The sequence below is a fragment of the Heterodontus francisci genome, chromosome 32 (genome assembly GCF_036365525.1).
Source record: "Heterodontus francisci isolate sHetFra1 chromosome 32, sHetFra1.hap1, whole genome shotgun sequence".
Lineage (NCBI taxonomy): Eukaryota > Metazoa > Chordata > Chondrichthyes > Heterodontiformes > Heterodontidae > Heterodontus > Heterodontus francisci.
Window position 1 is genome coordinate 19,896,122 of NC_090402.1, and position 18,775 is coordinate 19,914,896.

General features: G+C 44.0%; 1 protein-coding gene across 14 annotated transcripts in view; it reads left to right on the forward strand.

Moving 5' to 3' along the window:
• The window catches only part of fbxw2 (F-box and WD repeat domain containing 2), a 99,851-nt gene that overhangs the window by 61,203 nt on the left and 19,873 nt on the right, over positions 1-18,775 (forward strand). For 10 of the 14 annotated variants that reach the window (XM_068012426.1, XM_068012432.1, XM_068012428.1 and 7 more), the window contains exons 2-6: positions 2,555-2,688; positions 5,823-6,332; positions 8,162-8,356; positions 9,465-9,598; positions 12,947-13,033. In XM_068012426.1, coding sequence (XP_067868527.1) covers positions 5,843-6,332; positions 8,162-8,356; positions 9,465-9,598; positions 12,947-13,033 — 906 coding nt within the window. In that variant the 5' untranslated portion in view covers positions 2,555-2,688; positions 5,823-5,842. The other 4 variants (XM_068012436.1, XM_068012439.1, XM_068012438.1 and 1 more) reach the window with 4 other exon arrangements.

Sequence of the window (18,775 nt, forward strand, 5' to 3'; positions counted from 1 at the left end):
GAAATAAAATAAACACAAAAAAATATATAAAGAAAAAATAACTAAAAATAAAAGTAAAATGGGGGGCTGTCATGCTCTGAAATTATTGAACTCAATGTTCAGTCCGGCAGGCTGTAGCGTGCCTAATCGGCAAATGAGATGCTGTTCCTCGAGCTTGCGTTGATGTTCACTGGAACACTGCAGCAATCCCAGGACAGAGATGTGAGCATGAGAGCAGGGGGGAGTGTCGAAATGGCAAGAACTGGAAGCTCGGTGTCATGCTTTCGGATTGAGCGGAGATGTTCTGCAAAACGGTCACCCAGTCTGCGTTTGGTCTCCCCAATGTAGAGGAGACCACATTGTGAGCAGCGAATACAATATACTACATTGAGAGAAGTACAAGTAAATCGTTGCTTCACCTGAAAGGAGTGTTTGGGGCCTGGGATAGTAATCATTACTCCCACCACCTCGTTCCCTTCCCACAGCATCTTCCCCTGCAATCACAGGAGATGTAATATCTGCCCATTTACCTCCTCTCTCCTCACTATACTTGTACTTCTTTCAATGTAGTATACTGTATTTGCTGCTCACAATGTGGTCTCCTCTACATTTGGGAGACCAAACGCAGGCTGGGTGACTGCTTTGCGGAACGCCTCCGCTCAGTCCGAAAGCATGACCCCGAGCTTCCGGTTGCTTGCCATTTCAACACTCCCCCCTGCTTTCATGCTTCCATCTCTGTCCTGGGCTTGCTGCAGTGTTCCAGTGAACATCAACGCAAGCTCGAGGAACAGCATCTCATTTACCGATTAGGCACATTACAGCCTGCCGGACTGAACATGGAGTTCAATAATTTCAGAGCATGACTGGCCCCCCATTTTAATTTTATTTTTAGTTATTTTTTCTTTATATATTTTTTTGTGTTTATTTTATTTTATTTCATCTTGGTTTGTTCTGTTTGCTTACCCACTGTTTTGTTTTCATGTTTGTACTTGTGGCTGTTCAATTTTCAGTCCGTTAACTCCCTATCTGTACTAATGCTTTGTCTTTCAACACACCATTAACATATTGTTTGCCTTTGCTCCATGACCTTCTGGTCAGCTATTCTGTGACCTTGTCCTATCTACACCTTCTCCTTTGTTATCTCTTGCCCCACCCTGCTTTACTTGCTTAAAACCTTTTACACTTCTAATATTTGCCAGTTCTGAAGAAGGGTCACTGACCTGAAACGTTAACTCTGCTTCTTTCTCCACAGATGCTGCCAAACCTGCTGAGTATTTCCAGCACTTTCTCGTCTTTATTTCAGGTGAAGATAATTAGAACACTTCCGGTCTGAATCTGTGTACAGCAGCTATAGAGTCATAGAGTTATACAGCACAGAAACAGGCCCTTCGGCCCATCGTGTCTGTGCTGGCCATCAAGCACCTAACTATTCTCATCCCATTTTCCAGCACTTGGCCCATAGCCTTGGCATTTCAAGTGCTCATCTAAATACTTCTTAAATGTTGTGAGGGTTCCTGCCTCTACCACCCCTTCAGGCAGTGCGTTCCAGATTCCAACCACCCTCTTGCTGAAAATTCTTTTCCTCAAATCCTTCCTAAACCACCTGCCCCTTACCTTAAATCTATGCCCCCTGATTATTGACCCCTCCGCTAAGGGAAAATGTTTCTTCCTATCTAACCTATCAATGCTCTTCATAATTTTGTATACCTCATTCAGGTCCCCCTTCAGCCTTCTCTGTTTTAAGTAGCCAGTAAATGCATTTGAAATAAACTGCTTTGTAAATACAGTTGGGTGATTTTTGGTCATTGTTGGCCTATTTCTGCTCAAAGCCAGAATGGTATTGAGTGGAAACTGGAGTTTAATTTCCTCCTACCCAGTTAACACTGCTCCAAGATATCTGGCGACAATAATTCCTGGTGGCCTGAACCACCATCTGAAACAGGCGGCAGGCTTGTGAATAAATGCAAAATAGAATTGAGCGATGTCATGCCAATGCACTTTCCTCACCTTGCTTTCCAACTAATGCCACTTCCCATTCTCACCCAAAAACCACGTGTAGTGCATGTTCTGAGGCAGTCATTTCACATGATATCTGAAGCAATCCTCAGCTGCTTGCAGGTAAACCTATATGAGCTTTGGAGACATATTTCTTGCATTTTCTTGTAGGTATTTTGTCATTAAAGTTATTTTACTTGCCCCTGTTGTAGGTTCTGAACTGTAAAGGGACTTCAGGCATTACAGTTGTTTTGAATTGGGGGTGTTTCTAGGTGACTGCCTTATTTAGCACATTCGTCAGTTTCCCCATGGACATCCTGAAGCAGAAGAGTGGGACATTGGGATACACATAGATTGCAGGATTTGCCCAAATCCAAGCAGTTTTTGCACTCCTGTCATCGTGTAGGCTTCTTCACACATTACAACTAGGTTCTTGAATCACAAAGGGTGCTACTTAATTAATGTTCTAATGGTATGTGTTTACCGGCAGCGACAAGTCCTTGTCTGCTTTCCTGGCAATTGCCTTGATGCTTTTATATTGTGTAACTCATCCATTCTCCCACATTTTTCTTCTGTGCAGCACATTAAAGACTGACTGGAGATGAGAGTTATCCCCTGCACATCCGGTTTATGATATCTCTTCGGAATTCAATGTCAACAACCAAAGTTCACAACAGTCAGATCATTGGGTCAACTAAAGCCCTCATCAATCAGGTCATTAGAGTCCTCAAACAACGATTCAGATGTTGCAACCCAGTAATAATGTAACCTATTGTACTGTGCTGTGTGCTGCATGACTTTGAGGATGTTCATATGTTGATATGAAACCACCATTGTGGAAAGCCTTCAGCATGATGAGGGAGAGTATACTGATGGCACAGAGGATGGTAAGGAGAAGGAGGTGTTTAACCATTGCGTGCATCCAGGGCTGTTTGGCAGCAGCTAATTAAAGGGAGCTTCAGCTGAGGAATCTGTGCTCCCTTGTATTAACAGTCATGACTGACATACCGCAGCACCATTGATATCTGCCCAAATACCAAATTACTATCATGTGACCCAACATTGCAAGATAAACAGCTGCTAGCGAAATGCACTTCACATACAAAGTTTAAAATTGCACTGTGATTTTAAATGGCTTACATACTATTTGTCACCCTGGTGCAAGTCCCTAATGCCTGTGTACTGTGCTGTTTATTGTTTCAGCAAGGTGCTTCCCCAGTGGATGCAATATGGGCAAAGGTAGGTTGCTCTGGCTCAATCAGGGGCTCCTGTGATGTTGACGATAAGTGAACTCTAGGAACTCTAGACTGAGAGCCCATCTGTAGAGTGCAGCAACTCACCATCTGTGGGACCGGCCTGGCCTCACTAGCTTTCTGGCACCAGGGTGGGTATTGGTTTTCAGGATTTGCAAGGGTACAGAAATGTTATCGTATGGGATGGAATTATTTTCCATTCCCATTGCATAACTGCCACTGATACAGCCGGAGTGCAGCCTAGGAGCTCAGGGATCTGAGTGAGTCCCCTGTCCATTTGATCTCCAAACCAGTCCAAGGCAGAGAAGATGGTTAAACCCAGAGCTTGCATAACTCCAGTGTGTATCCTGCTTGATGCTGTTGCTGCTATGGTGATGCTCAGCTGTGTCAAGGTGACTGCACACTCCAGGGTTGAATGCAGAATATTGGTGATATGTGAGAACCCCATCATACAATCTGATATGTTTTGGCAGGGCTCTGACAGGCAATTCAGTACCTTCAGTAATTGCTGGAGCATTGAAATGTGTTTTTAAATGACAGAACCATGAAGCTTGCATCTGTGTCCTCTTCAGCAGAACTAGGATGTGAGCTGGCCCTCCTTGCTACTTCCACATGATGTAGTTGTGGCTGTGTTAGTGCTTGGTGTGATGACAGCGAGCAACATTGGATTGTAATCAGTCTCTGCCGTTGGTGCCCAAGTCTTCTGATAGACCTAACAGAAAGGGGGAGAAGGATAAAAGTGGAGGTAATTTCGATGGTAACCACTTTCCAGATCACTGCCAGCACCACACCACACTATCTTGTGCTGAGGAGATTACGAGTGTGTGACTGAAAGGGTTCAGTAGAATGACACCCGGCAGGGAAGATGCAACAAATCCTACTGTAACCGGCCTATAGCTTCACTATCTCCAAAGACTGCTGTGACTTCTCAGTATGTTAATGTGGCCTCTTTCATACGGTTGAGTGTTTGTGGACTGGCAAAACCTCCCCGTCTGTTGTGTGCAGTCTTCTCCTGTAAGAACAGTGGAAGTGGGAGGTGGGATAAATGTGCCCTGGGTAAGGGCTTTCAATTCTCGCCATGTATAAACTGGCAATACCATTGTGTGCATGATGAGAGATAGCTGGGGTGGCCAAAGGGAGACATTGTGATGCTAATAGCAGCTTTTGAGAGTGTGAGTGGAAGCAGAAAGGAGGTACATGAAGGTTTTCCTCTTTATCTGTAGGAAACCATGGAAATGGGAAAGGGACTTTTGATTATGTGGACGTAGCAGTAGGGCAGAAAGAATGAAATATGAGCAGGAGACTTGAATCTGCAGTACAGTCAGGTCCTGGAGGAAAATTCTGCACACATTCACGTACTAACTGTTGCCATCTGAGAGGAAGATGATTACTTTCTTCTGGCAAACTTGTTGCACCAGCATTTCCACTGCTGCACCAGAAAATCTTGGAGCCCTGCTGGAACTCTTGACCTCAGACATCATCCTGCAGCTCCACAACATTACTTCCCTTTTTTGGCCACAAAAAATTCTTCCCTTTAAACTGTTATAACTCCTTAAGAGCTTGTAGCAGTGAGCAGTGACTAATTTCCTGCTTCCTATTTAATGAGCTGCCTATTGAAACCACATTGCACTGGCAGCTCACCTGTATACAAATTAGCGGTGGCAAGAGACGGGCAGATCGAATGTTGACTTTGTTAGACGCCTATTGCTCACGCCCTGTCCATCATCTGCTGGTTTCACACCGGGAGCTGCATTTGATCCCAGTTTTATTTTTTGTCCGATAATTGATTTTGGATGATTTCTCCAGAAAAATACTGCTAAGTTGAAAGAGTGACGATTCTCAGCAGGTCAGCTCGTGTCCATTCTTCTTTGTTGTGATTAACTAATTACTTTTCATAATCATGGTTTTGAAAATATTTGTCCCATTATAGTCAAATGGAAAATAGTGGCTCCAGAGACTCATATTTTTAATTAAGTAGATTTAATATTACAAGAACAGTGGGAAATCTAGGTGGTCTATTTTTATGGTTTAAAATAAAGAAAAATATGCACTTATATAGCACCTTTCACAACCACTAGATAAGCAGTGCACATAAAAGCAGTTGAATCCTGGCATCCTGATGGTATTCTAAATACAAGACTGTTGCCTCAACTGTTTACAGTGTCATTAGAAAGCAGAGATTCAATTATTTTTTAAAGCATTCTTTTCTTTTAAATTCTTATGATCTATACTAGGTAGTGTTCATAATTAGAACTGCTGTTCTTTCAAGTATCTGGAGCCGAATTTGCAATTACAAATGATATATACAAGCAAATCAAATAAGATTGACATTGAAACACCAGCTGTATAGAAACAAATGACAAGGTAATTGGTTATAGTAAACCTTGTTTCAAAGAAGCAATTATTGCAGTTGAATAGAATTTCTGCTTTTTTTTGCAAACGTACTCTGCCTGTGAAAATATATTCATGATTTATAAGGCAGCATGGAGCGCAATTATTTTTTCACCCCATCCCCGCAAAATGCTTTGGCTGAAATTTCAACCTGTTGTACATATAGTTAACTACAGATGTAATATGCTCTCTTATGTTTCACAGGTATATTGTCACATGGCCATATGGAGAGAAAGGACTTTAATGCATGGCTTGAAACCCTCTCCAGCACATTTATCACCCTGACAGATTCTCAGAAAAATGAGACCCTGGACCACCTGATCAGCTTAAGTGGGGCTGTCCAGTTGAGGCACCTCTCCAATAATCTGGAGACACTTCTGAAACGAGATTTCCTCAAACTGCTTCCACTAGAGCTTAGTTTTTATCTGTTGAAATGGCTTGACCCATCAACCCTACTCAATTGCTGCCTAGTCTGTAAGCAGTGGAATAAGGTGATAAGTGCCTGTACTGAAGTTTGGCAGGAGGCCTGTCGAAGCTTAGGCTGGCAGATTGATGATTCGATTCAGGACACTGTGAACTGGAAGAAGATTTATCTGAAGGCAGTTAGAAGGATAAAACAGTTACAGGACAAAGAAGCCTTTGAGACCTCCTCTTTAATTGGCCACAGTGCTAGAGTGTATGCTCTTTATTATAAAGATGGATTGTTGTGTACAGGTCAGTATAACAAAAGATCATCATTCCAAGAATGTCTGGAAATAAAAATGCATGCAAGATATAATTTGTGAAAATTATCTCTGCTAAATATGGGGCTGTTACTGAAATAGCAACCATAAAATCAAGGAATAAATTATTAGCTGAATTTTATAGGCGGAAATAAAGATTTTGCTTTTCCTTGTATTTTATTCTTTCCATCCTAACCTTTTCTCCTAGGTGTTAGCTGCCACATAGCGTCCTTCAACCAAGAGGACAGACTGGTGCTGCAATCCTCTCTACATCTGCTGCCCAGTTGATTTTTGGTTGTTGGAAAGTAATGAGTAACTGTGGTTGGAATTTTCTTCATTTTTTTTTTGTTCTTTTCTCCCCATTCTTCCACGCAATAAAGTCAACACAGATGTGGTTAGCTCTGCCAGAAGCTTGGCAGAGTATTCAAATGACTGCCAATCTTGGGAATTACGCAACTATTAATGAGATTCAGAAATCCTACTCTTGGTCACCAATCTGCCAATGTCAGTTGTGACTTGTGGTGGTTATCATCAGTCTTTCTTGGTTTTTGCCAAATGTGCTATAATCCTCTCTAGACTAGGATTAGTTGCAAACAGGATCAAATGTCACATTATCATTCTTCAGATTGAAATGAGTAAGAGTTAAGAACTCCCTAATGTAATGACCTCACCAGCACACAGAAACAGCATTGCTTCATTTTTTTTGAAACCCAAAACAAGTGTGATCTATCTGTTAGTGCTTCATTTGTTTTTGGGCTGTTTTCAGAGTGTAATCCAGTATGGTTTGTGTGGGTTTGGTGTATGTTCCACATGTCATTATGCAAGGCACATTACAAATTAGTATCATTGTTTGATTAATGGTCTCTTTCCCGTATACACAATGCTGCTCCGAGTGAACAAGTGTGCTCTATACAGAAACTGAATCCGGAGCACGGACCAAAACAAATTTAAATTCTCCTTCAGAGTCTGGAGCATCTCTGATCAAGCATGGAGCTTTTTTATTTCTCCTCAGAATAATTCTGCTTCAGTTATGTAGTTGCAGCCGTTGTCAATTAAAAGGTGCCACTTTTTGTTGAGGCCACATCTTTTAGTTTGCATTGGCGGACTATAAGTAAAGGCCTAGAAACGCACTAACAGTAGGCCTTCTGGAGGTCAAAGGTGAGAGAGGTAGGATGCAAGTGACCCAAACTATATTGGAGTATAATTGATTTGAATTGAACTTTAGAAACTAACTTTGGGTGTACCATTAAAGGTAATTTTCTGGTGAAAATACTGCAGTTGTAAGTACTCACTTAGTACTAATATCCACTTGTTTTATGTAAAGTTGATTTTGTGTATGCCATGCTTTCTGAGACTGCTTATTGTATAGCCTTAGTTTGTTTGCTGTACTGTATTTTTACTAGCAACTAATACAAATTTACCTTAGCTGGAAAAATCTAAACAATGCAGTATATTTAAAGGTGATTTGAAAGTGTCGTTTTTTGGCTACTTTTGGTTAGAGTTCCAGATTCAGTACTTATATAGAGTACATGCTTCTGAATAAAGTTACCCAGGGGGTAATCTTTTAGCTCTGCTTAAACTCACTTGGGCTGAATGTAATTTTTGGTTGCAACTGTAGTTTGGGTTTGAATGTGTCCAAATTAAAGAGACCTGTCATTTCATCATGATTAAATTTCTTTTTTGCAGAAATTGGAAATAATGGAAATTAATATATCTATTTGTGTTGTCGAATTGGTATGCATCATGGCAGTTTGAAGTTGTATATTATGTGCAGTGCTCAAAAGATTCGGGAATTCAATTTTTTAATATTTTTATTTATAGGCTCTGATGATCTATCTGCCAAACTCTGGGATGTTTGTACTGGTCAGTGTATATATGGGATCCAGACTCACACATGCGCTTCAGTAAAGTTTGATGAGCAGAAACTAGTTACTGGATCCTTTGATAACACAATAGCCTGCTGGGACTGGAGCTCAGGAGCCAAAACCCAAAACTTTCGGGGTCATACAGGAGCAGGTAGTGAACAAAATATCTTTATAGATAATTTTATCAATACTTCTGCTACATGCCATTCACAGTAAATTTGCAGTGATGTTACAGTGGCTGTTAATTGTGGGTGTCAGGCAACACCCCATTGTAATGCCTGACATGCTATGATCTCTAACATAGCAAACACATAGTTCCCCTAATAAAAGAAACCCTGTAAAGCTACAATGTGGTGTATGGTGATTTTTCTTCATGGAGCTCCTAAATATTGTGTACTCTGTTTTTGTTCCTATTCACTTCTTGTGAAAAGCACATAACTTCTACTCGCACCCCTACGCCCCCCCCACAACCAAATGCTAGCTGACATCTGTAATTTCATACTCTCAATCCCAAGCATGCATTCTCATATCACTTACCAAAGGGTATCCATAAGCCAGTGCATTCAAGCATTTGTTGCTCTTTAAGTTGGTGAGCAGAAGGGTGTTGTAATTCAGTATTTATTCACAGTTTGAGTCTTTGCATTGTCCATCTGATTTCTTTTCCCAAACTAACGTAGTTTTGGGGCTTCAAGTGCCACTGGGGGTGTTAAGACTAACTGTCGTATGTAACATTGTTCATCATCCCATATGCTTGGACATTGGTACACTATCCTTTGAAATTCAATTTACCAGATAAGATGACTTGTCTTGAGTCTGTTGAATTCTTTCCCTGGCTACAGGCTTCATTCACTTTCTTGCTGCAATCCCACAATCTCCTCATCTCTGCCAAGATACCACTGTGAGTTGAAAATCACTTGCATTCTAATTGGGATCTACCCATTTTGATTACCAGTTGTTGAAAGTAACACTGAAAATAAAACTGGTCCCACTAAAAGGGCCACAATGAATGATTTATGTGTCAAATATCTTAAGTAGTATAAACAGCGACTAGAAAGATTGTCTAGTTTTCTTGATCTGATCCAACCCTCCTCTTCCCTCCTCTAGATTCCCACAGGTTCAACTATCTTCACCCAAGCCCAGAACAGGCAGAAAAGTTATGGAAAGCATAGTTTAAGGACATGTTTTCCAGGCATTTAAGGAAATGTTTTTGTTGCCTCTGAAATCTGATCAGTTCTAATATCATAAATTTCTGTCTCCAGTTTTCAGTGTTGATTATAGTGATGAGCTGGATATCCTAGTCAGTGGGTCAGCGGATTTCACTGTGAAAGTCTGGTCATTGTCAACAGGAATATGCCTGAACACACTCACTGAACACACTGAATGGGTGACTAAGGTACTATTATGCCACATTTTACTTGCAAAACTTGTTTCTTTGTTCTGTTCTTTTATTAAATTTGTTACAATATGAAAATGACCCTAACTCTGCGATCTACCATTTGCTGTGGATTTTGATGAATTTTTATATCCAATGTGATATTAGTACTGGAAATGGATCATATTCTACCACTAGCATTCGGTGTCGGTGTTGAATCTTCCTGAATCAGTTATAACATATAATCCAGATGCTTTGTAAAGCTCCCTTTTATGTTGCCACAGGAATGTCCCTTGGAAGAGCTAATTCACTGCTGTAAATTTTTCCATCCTTCATGCTTGTAGTTCCTTTTAATTGAGCTTGTCTGTTTGCAGACAAGGCACTTGTTTGCCGCTGTCAAAATTCTAGAGTTGGGGTTGGTTTGAAACTCTTACCCAGAAATATAAGGACAAAATACTTATTCCACCATCTTTCCACGTCCTCCTCCTTTTCCCTTTGCTATGTACCTAGTCGTCATCATAACTGTGGCTTATAGCACCTATAATCACAGAATGGTTACAGCACAGAAGGAGGCCCTCGGCCCATTCTGTCATTGCCTGCTCTCCAAGAACTCACCTAGTCCCACTCCCGCCTTTTCCCTGTAGCCCTGCAAATGTTGCACTCTATCTCTTTCATCATCCAAGAGCCCTAGCCAAGCTGGTCCTGTACTGCTGCGACACTGACATCTACCCGACAATGTGAAAAATTGCCCAGATATGTCCTATCCACAAAAAGCAGGAGAAATATAATCTGGCCAATTACTGCCCCATTAGTCTACTCTCGATCAGCAAAGTGATGAAAGATGTTGTCGACAGTGCTATCAAGTGCACTTGTTCGGCAATAACCTGCTTACGGATGCTCAGTTTGGGTTCTGCCAGGGCCACTCAGCCCCTGACCTCATTACAGCTTTGGTCCAAATATGGACAAAAGAGCTGAACTCAAGAGGTGAGGTGAGAGTGATTGCCCTGGATATCAAGGCAGCATTTGACGGAGCATGGCATCAAAGAGTCCTATCCAAATTAAAGTCAATGGGAATCGGGGGGGGGAAACTTGCCAATGGTTGGAGTCATACCTAGCACAAAGGAAGATAGTTGTGGTTATTGGAGGCCAATCATCTAAGCCCCAGGACATTGCGGCAGGAGTTCCTCAGGGTAGTGTCCTAGGCTCAACCATCTTTGCTCCATCATAAGGTCAGAAGTGGGGATATTCGCTGATGATTGTACCATGTTCAGTACAATACGCAACTCAAATTACTGAAGCAGTCCATGTCCATATGCAGCAAGACCTGGACAGCATTCAGGCTTGGGCTGATTAGTGGCATGAATGTTACTTGCCGTTTAAGTGGCAGGCAATCTCCAACAAGAGATAGTCTAACCATTTCCCCTTGACATTCAGAGACCGTACCATCGCTGAATCCCCCACAATCAACATCTTGCAGGTTACCATTGACCAGAAACTGAACTGGACCAGCCATACAAATACTGTGGGCTACAAGAGCAGGTCAGAGGCTGGGAATTTTGCAGTGGATAACCCGCTTCCTGACTCCCCAAAGCAGATCCGCCATCTACAAGACACAAGTCTAGAGTGTGATGGAATGCTCTCCACGTACCCGGATGAGTGCAGCTCCAACAACACTTAGGAAGTTTAACACCATCCAGGACAAAGCAGCCTGCTTGATCAGCACCCCATCCAGAACCTTAAACATTCACTCCCTCCACCACAGTGGCAGCAGTGTGTACCATATACAAGATGCAACAGCACCTTCCAAACCTGCAACCTCTTCCACCTAGAACGACAAGGGCAGCAGATGCATGGGAACACCACCACCTGAAAGTTCCTCTCCAAGCCACACACCATCCTGACTTGGAAATATATTGCTGTTCCTTCACTGTCACTGGATCAAAATCCTGGAACTCCCTCCCTAACAGGACTTTGGGTGTACCTAAACCAGATAGACTGCAGCAGTTCAAGAAGGCAGCTCACCACCACCTTCTCAAGGGCCATTAGGGATGGGCAACAGTGATTGCTTTGCCACATCCCATGAAACGATTAAAAAAAAATCCCAGGGAGCTCTGGATTTGTTTGCCCTACCTTTCCTCCTTGTGGGAAATACATTGACTGTACCCAAACTATCTTCTCTTTAAATGCAGCCCATTGTTCCATTGCAGTTTTATCTGCCAATCTTTGATGCCAATTTACTTGGCCCAGATCCATTCTCACCCCATTGAAGTTGGCCCTCCACCAATTAATTATTTTTACCCTAGATTGCTCCTTATCCTTTTCAATAGTCAGCCTAAACCTTAGGGTACTATGATCACTGTTTCCCTACTGACACTTGATTCACCTCATTCCCAAGACCCTGATCCAGCAATACCTCCTTCCTCGATGGACTGGAAACAACTGAGGTAGAAAATTCTTCTGAACACACTGTAGAAACTCTTGACTCTTTCTGCCCTTTATACTATTATCCCAGTCTATACGTGGATAATTAAAGTCCCCCATTATAACTACTTTATAATTTTTGCACCTCTCTGTAATTGCCGTGCAAATTTGTTCCTCAATATCTTTCTCACCTAGTTGAATTATAGAATACACCCAGCAATGTAATGGTACCTCCTATTGTTTCTTAGCTCTAACCAAATAGATTCTGTCCTTGACCCCTCTGCAACATCCCCTTTCTCCAGCACTGTAATGTTCTCCTTAATCAATACTGCTACTCCACTTTACTTTCCTGTCTTTCCTGAACACCTTGTATCCAGGAATACTTAGTATCCAGTCTTTTTTTTTTCAGCCAGGTCTGTGTTATCGCCAGATCATATTTCGATGTTCACCAACCTTATTTACCACACTCACGCATTCACGTACATGCACAATAAATCTAATTTAGATCTTATTACATTCCTTCTTTCTCTGACCCCGCCTAATACCTTACTATTTCCGACTCTAATGCCATCTGTCTTTCCCAATTCTCTGTGGATCTTGGTTTTCCTCTAATATTTCCTCTTGATTTCCACATCCCTGCCAAGTTAGTTTAAACCTTCCTCAATAGCATTTCATCTAAACAGACTTGTCAAATGAAAACCATATGACTTGTGTTATCTCAAAACTGAATGGCTATTCAGATTTCAATACTAGCCCCTAGTGTATGACCTAGTAGCATTGGGTGAACAGTAAACAAAATAACAAGATAGAGGATAATTTTGCAAATATAATACATGATGGGGCCTTGAGTCTAAGCTGTTCATATCCTCATGACTAGTTGCAGTTTTGATACTATTCTAATGTGTGCTTCCCTTTCTGTGCTTATGCCTGTTTTCTTTCCTAATGTAGGTGGTTTTACAGGTCAGCCAGGTAGAATCCGTGATGCACAATCCAGGGGACTATATTCTATTAAGTGCTGATAAATATGAAATCAAGGTAACTTCATTTTTAAAGGAAAAACCAACACCCCTATTCTCTCAGCTTTTTATTACTTCAGTCTTTGTAGCAGGTCTTAGAGATTACTGCACTCCTCCAATTCTGGCCTATTGTGCATCCCTGATTTCTTATGCTCCAACTTTAGCGACAATGGCTAGGCCCTACTCCTCTGCGTCCCTCTACATCTCTTATCTCTCCTTTAGGATGCTCCTTAAAACCAGCTGCTGGTCATCTGTCATATAATGTCTCAGTGTGAAATTTTCGTCTGATAACTCTCTTGTGAAGCGGCTTGGCGACTTATTGCATTAAAGATGCAAATTGTTGACTAGTCATGCATCAGAGATTGCTGAAATGTAAATATGTTCGCTTCCTTCCTGATCTTTGAAAAGCTTCAGTGTTAACAGCTGTTCTGTGTTTTTCATTGTATAATATTTGTTACCTCTAGATATAGCTTTACCTATTTGATTTTTCTTGATTAGTCATTAGAACTCCTGATTCTGTCATCCTTTGTTACTGATATACTTTATAAATGATGATGGTCTACTTCAATTCTATGACTTTCAAGGTTGCTTCAAAAAAAATCGCACAGTGGTATATTTGTTACCGATTCGCAACATTTGCATGAAAAAGTGATTTAAATCCTTTATTTTGCAACAATCAATGGTCCAATCTAGCATTTCTTTAGCAGTCGTACACCTGTGGATTAGCAATATTCAGTTTCATCATGCCATCAGTTGAAAGACCAGCTTTAGCGGTGGAATAGGTTGACAGCAATCTCGGCCAGGTTTGGTTCCAATATTCTTTGGCCTCCTTGTCTCGAGAGACAATGGGTAAGTGCCTGGAGGTGGTCAGTGGTTTGTGAAGCAGCGCCTGGAGTGGCTATAAAGGCCAACTCTAGAGTGACAGACTCTTCCATGGGTGCTGCAGATAAAATTGGTTGTCGGGGCTGTTACACAGTTGGCTCTCTCCTTGCACTTCTGCCTTTTTTCCTGCCAACTGCTAAGTCTCTTCGACTTGCCACGCTTTAGCCCTGCCTTTATGGCTGCCCGCCAGCTCTGGCGATCGCTGGCAACTGACTCCCACGACTTGTGATCAATGTCACAGGACTTCATGTCGCGTTTGCAGACGTCTTTAAAGTGGAGACAAGGACGGCCGGTAGGTCTGATACCAGTGACGAGCTCGCTGTACAATGTATCCTTGGGGATCCTGCCATCTTCCATGCGGCTCACATGGCCAAGCCATCTCAGGCGCCGCTGGCTTAGTAGGGTGGAGATGCTGGGGATGTTGGCCGCCTCGAGGACTTCTGTGTTGGAGATATGGTCCTGCCACCTGATGCCAAGGATTCTCCGGAGGCAGCGAAGATGGAATGAATTGAGACGTCGCTCTTGGCTGACATACATTGTCCAGGCCTCGCTGCCGTAGAGCAAGGTACTGAGGACACAGGCTTGATACACTTGGACTTTTGTGTTCTGTGTCAGTGCGCCATTTTCCCACATTCTCTTGGCCAGTCTGGACATAGCAGAGGAAGCCTTTCCCATGCGCTTGTTGAATTCTGCATCGAGAGACAGGTTACTGGTGATAGTTGAGCCTAGATAGGTGAACTCTTGAACCACTTCCAGAGTGTGGTCGCAGATATTTATGGATGGGGCATCTCTGACGTCCTGTCCCATGATGTTCGTTTTCTTGAGGCTGATGGTTAGGCCAAATTCAGTGCAGGCAGCCGCAATCCTGTCGATGAATCTCTGCAGACACTCTTCATTGGAGATGTTAATGCAGCATCGTCAGCAAAGAGGAGTTCCCTGATGAGGACTTTCCGCACTTTGGTCTTCGCTCTTAGACGGGCAAGGTTGAACAACCTGCCACCTGATCTTGTGTGGAGGAAAATTCCTTCTGCTGAAGACTTGAACACATGTGAGAGCAGCAGGGAGAAAATCCCAAACAGTGTCGGTGCGAGAACACAGCCCTGTTTCATGCCACTCAGGATAGGAAAGGGGTCTGATGAGGCGCCGCTATGCTGAATTGTGCCTTTCATATTGTCATGGAATGAGGTGATGATACTTAGTAGCTTTGGTGGGCATCCAATCTTTTCTTGCAGTCTGAAGAGACCACATCTGCTGACGAGGTCAAAGGCTTTGGTGAGATCAATGAAAGCAACGTAGAGGGGCATCTGTTGTTCATGGCATTTCTCCTGTAGCTGGTGAAGGGAGAACAGCATGTCAATGGTGGATCTCTCTGCTCGAAAGCCATACTGTGCCTCAGGGTAGACACGCTTGGCCAGCTTCTGGAACCTGTTTAAAGCGACTCAAGTGAAGACTTTCCCCGCTATGCTGAGCAGGGAGATTCCAGCGTAGTTGTTGCAGTCACCGCGGTCACCCTTATTCTTATAGAGGGTGATGATATTGGCATCGCGCATGTCCTGTGGTACTGCTCCCTCGTCCCAGCACAGGCAAAGCAGTTCGTACAGTGCTGAAAGTATAGCAGGCTTGGCACTCTTGATGATTTCAGGGGTAATGCCGACCTTCCCAGGGGCTTTTCCGCTGGCTAGAGAATCAATGGCATCACTGAGTTCCAATTTTGTTGGCTGTACGTCCAACTCATCCATGACTGGCAGAGACTGGGCTGCATTGAGGGCAGTCTCAGTGACAACATTTTCCCTGGAGTACAGTTCTAGGTAGTGTTCCACCCAGCGGTCCATTTGCTTGCGTTGGTCAGTGATTGTGTCCCCTGATTTAGATTTGAGGGGGGCAATATTCCTGATGGCTGGTCCAAAAGCTCTCTTAATGCCATCATACATTCCTCTGATATTTCCGGTGTCACAGGCCAGCTGAATATGACTGCATAGGTGTTGTCAGTAGTCATTTGTGCAGCACCTGGCTGTTCTTTGTGCAGCGCTTCTGGCTGCTTTCAGTGCTACGGATGTTAACACGCTGGGGGCTTTCTTGTAGTTCAACAGTGCAATGCGCTTAGAGGCTATGACAGGTTCCAGCTCTTCAATGTGAGATTGAAACCAGTCTGCATTCCGCTTCACACGTTTGCCAGAGGTGGTCATTTCTGAGTCATAGATGACGTCTCTGATGTGGGCCCACTTTGTCTCTGCATCCCCTGTGGGAGTGTTTTGAAGGGCTTTTTCAAGTGAATTTAGAAACTTGCATAACAGCTGTGGATGAGAAATTCTGCTCATGTTGATGCGCGGGCGGCCCTTCTGCTTGGAGTGTTGCAGCTTATTTGGTTTGAGGCTAACCTTGCTGCACACCAGGGAGTGGTCGGTGTTGCAGTCCGCACTGTGGAAGCTGCGTGTGATTTGAACGCTGTTTAAAGAGGCTCGCCTTGTGACGAGGTCCAACTGGTGCCAACGACGTGATCTTGGGTGCCTTCAAGAAACCTGGTGACAGGGTTTAGTGTGAAAGAATGAGTTAGTGATGTAGAGGTTATGATAGGTACACAACTCAAGCAGTCTCTTTCCATTCTCATTCATCCTACCAATGCCATGGCGCCCAAGGCAGGAGGGCCATGAGTCATGGTCGGCCCCAACCCTGGCATTAAAGTCCCCCAGCAGGAACAGGTGTTCGGTGTTGGGGATGCTACTAATGATATTATGGAGTTCCTCGTAGAACTGGTCTTTAGCTTCAGGTGGGGAGCAGAGTGTTGGAGCATAGATGCTGAGTAGGTGTCCTGGACCAGAGGCGGTGAACAGTCGGATGGATAGTATGCGTTCCGAGCCATTTGGGGGTGGCTCTATCATGCTGAGCAAAGAGTTTCTGATGGCGAAGCCCACTCCACGCTGTCTTGGTTCTTCAGGCTCCCTACCCTGCCAGAAGAAGGTGTAGTCTTGCTCTCTTAGAGATCCGCTCGCAGGGAGGCGTGTCTCCTGAAGTGCTGCAATGTCCACATTGAGTCTACTGAGCTCGTTGTTAATGATGGCAGTCTTCCGAGAATCGTTGATTTGTGTAAGGTCTTCCGACAGGCCAGGAGACATAGTTCTGATGTTCCAGCTTGCAAAACGAAGGGCTGGTACCTTCTTTCCTTTTTTAGTCGTGCTGTTTGGTGCGGAGAGAGGGTGAACGGCTGACAATCCGGGAAAGAAATGCTGATGAAGACCCTGCCAGTAGTTGCTAAGCTTGGCCAACGGGACAGGAAGGCCACATGGCTGTGTTCGGGGAGCCCGTCCACGGCAGCGATCAGGAGAAAGAGCGGCCACATGGTCCCGGCAGTGGCTGCCGCTCACTCGCCGACTCCGTGCTGTTTCCACACAAACTTTCCCCACAACTCGGGCTCGGCTCCCGGATCCCGATCCCAGTAACAGTACATCATTGTAAAGGGGACAATGGTGGGAGCTGATGAAATGTTTTATTACCTGCACCCCCTACCCCCCCCACTCCCCGCTCTCAGCTCACCCCCCTCGCACCCCCTTCCCAGCTCCCGCCTCGCACCATCTTCCCTCCACCCCTTCCCACTGCACCCCCTTTCCCCCCACCTCCTCCCACCGGCATCCACCTACCCCTGTGTAGGGGCCCTAACAACCCCACTGCCTTGTGGGCGTCTCGGGAGAGACCAAGGCTAAGGGAGTACACCCTAACAGAAAATCTGGAGTGGAACCCCGAAGGCGGTCATGTGTCACCTTTGGCATGTTTCCGGCAGTTTCGGTGCCAAACGTCATGCTCTGCACTCCTTTGGACCTCACCAGGAAGGCCGAGAGGGGGGGTTTTGACATTTGGGCAATTCACAACCTCCATACATCCGCCCAGGCATGCGCCATGGAGAGGTCACTCCATAGTCGCCTCACAGCAACCAAATCAACACAGAAGGCAGCAGTTACAGGTTATAAGTCCAGCTCAATTGGCGTAGAGATTGGGCGCCATGCGTTGCCTTTGTCAGTGGGAGAGGTCATTGCATCTCACTGGACAGCTACCGCCTGCCTCAAACCGGGCAGCCCCCGGTCAGTAAGGTTCTGTCCCGCCACAGTCCACCTGTTTCAATGGGTGCTTGGAGCTCATGGTCATTGCCCGACAATTGGACTGTAACACCGCACCAAACAGCACAACCAAAAAAGTTCTAATATACAATATATATTTTTTGTCTATATTTTATGTGAGTTTTGCTGGTTTTCAGCCACAGCAATTTGTGGGCATCTTTATAATATCAGTGTGTTTGGATATGGAAACTCATTGACCAGCATGTAACAGCAGCTAAAAGCGAAGATGGAATAGCAAAAAAAAAAAGTTACATAAGCTTTGTTGATATTTGAAGCTGGCAAAATCTAGATGTCACTGAACAGTGCACAGTAGTTTTTTTTTGAAAAACAGAAAACATTTAACTGTTTGTAAAGTTAAATGTTTTTGGTGAAAGTTTCGAGATACTGGTCATGGCTAGTCAGTTATGTTGGACGGGCCACATCGCCTGCATGCCTGACACGAGACTCCCAAAACAAACTTTCTACTTCCAGCTCTATCACGGCAAGAGGCTACCAGGAGGGCAGAGGAAACGCTGCAAGGATGTCCTTAAAGCCTCCCTGAAAAAATGTGGCATCCTTACTGATTTGTGGGAATCTCTTGCCCGAGATCGCCCAAAATGGAGAAGCATCAGCGAAGGCGCCAGCCAGTTCGAATGATGTCGACATGCCCTAGCAGCGACCAAGCGGAAAGAGTTTTCGGAAACTCGAGCATCCCATTCAGTCGCCTCACCAAACGCCACCTGTCCCACCTGTGGCAGAGTGTGCAGATCCAGGATTGGACTATTCAGTCA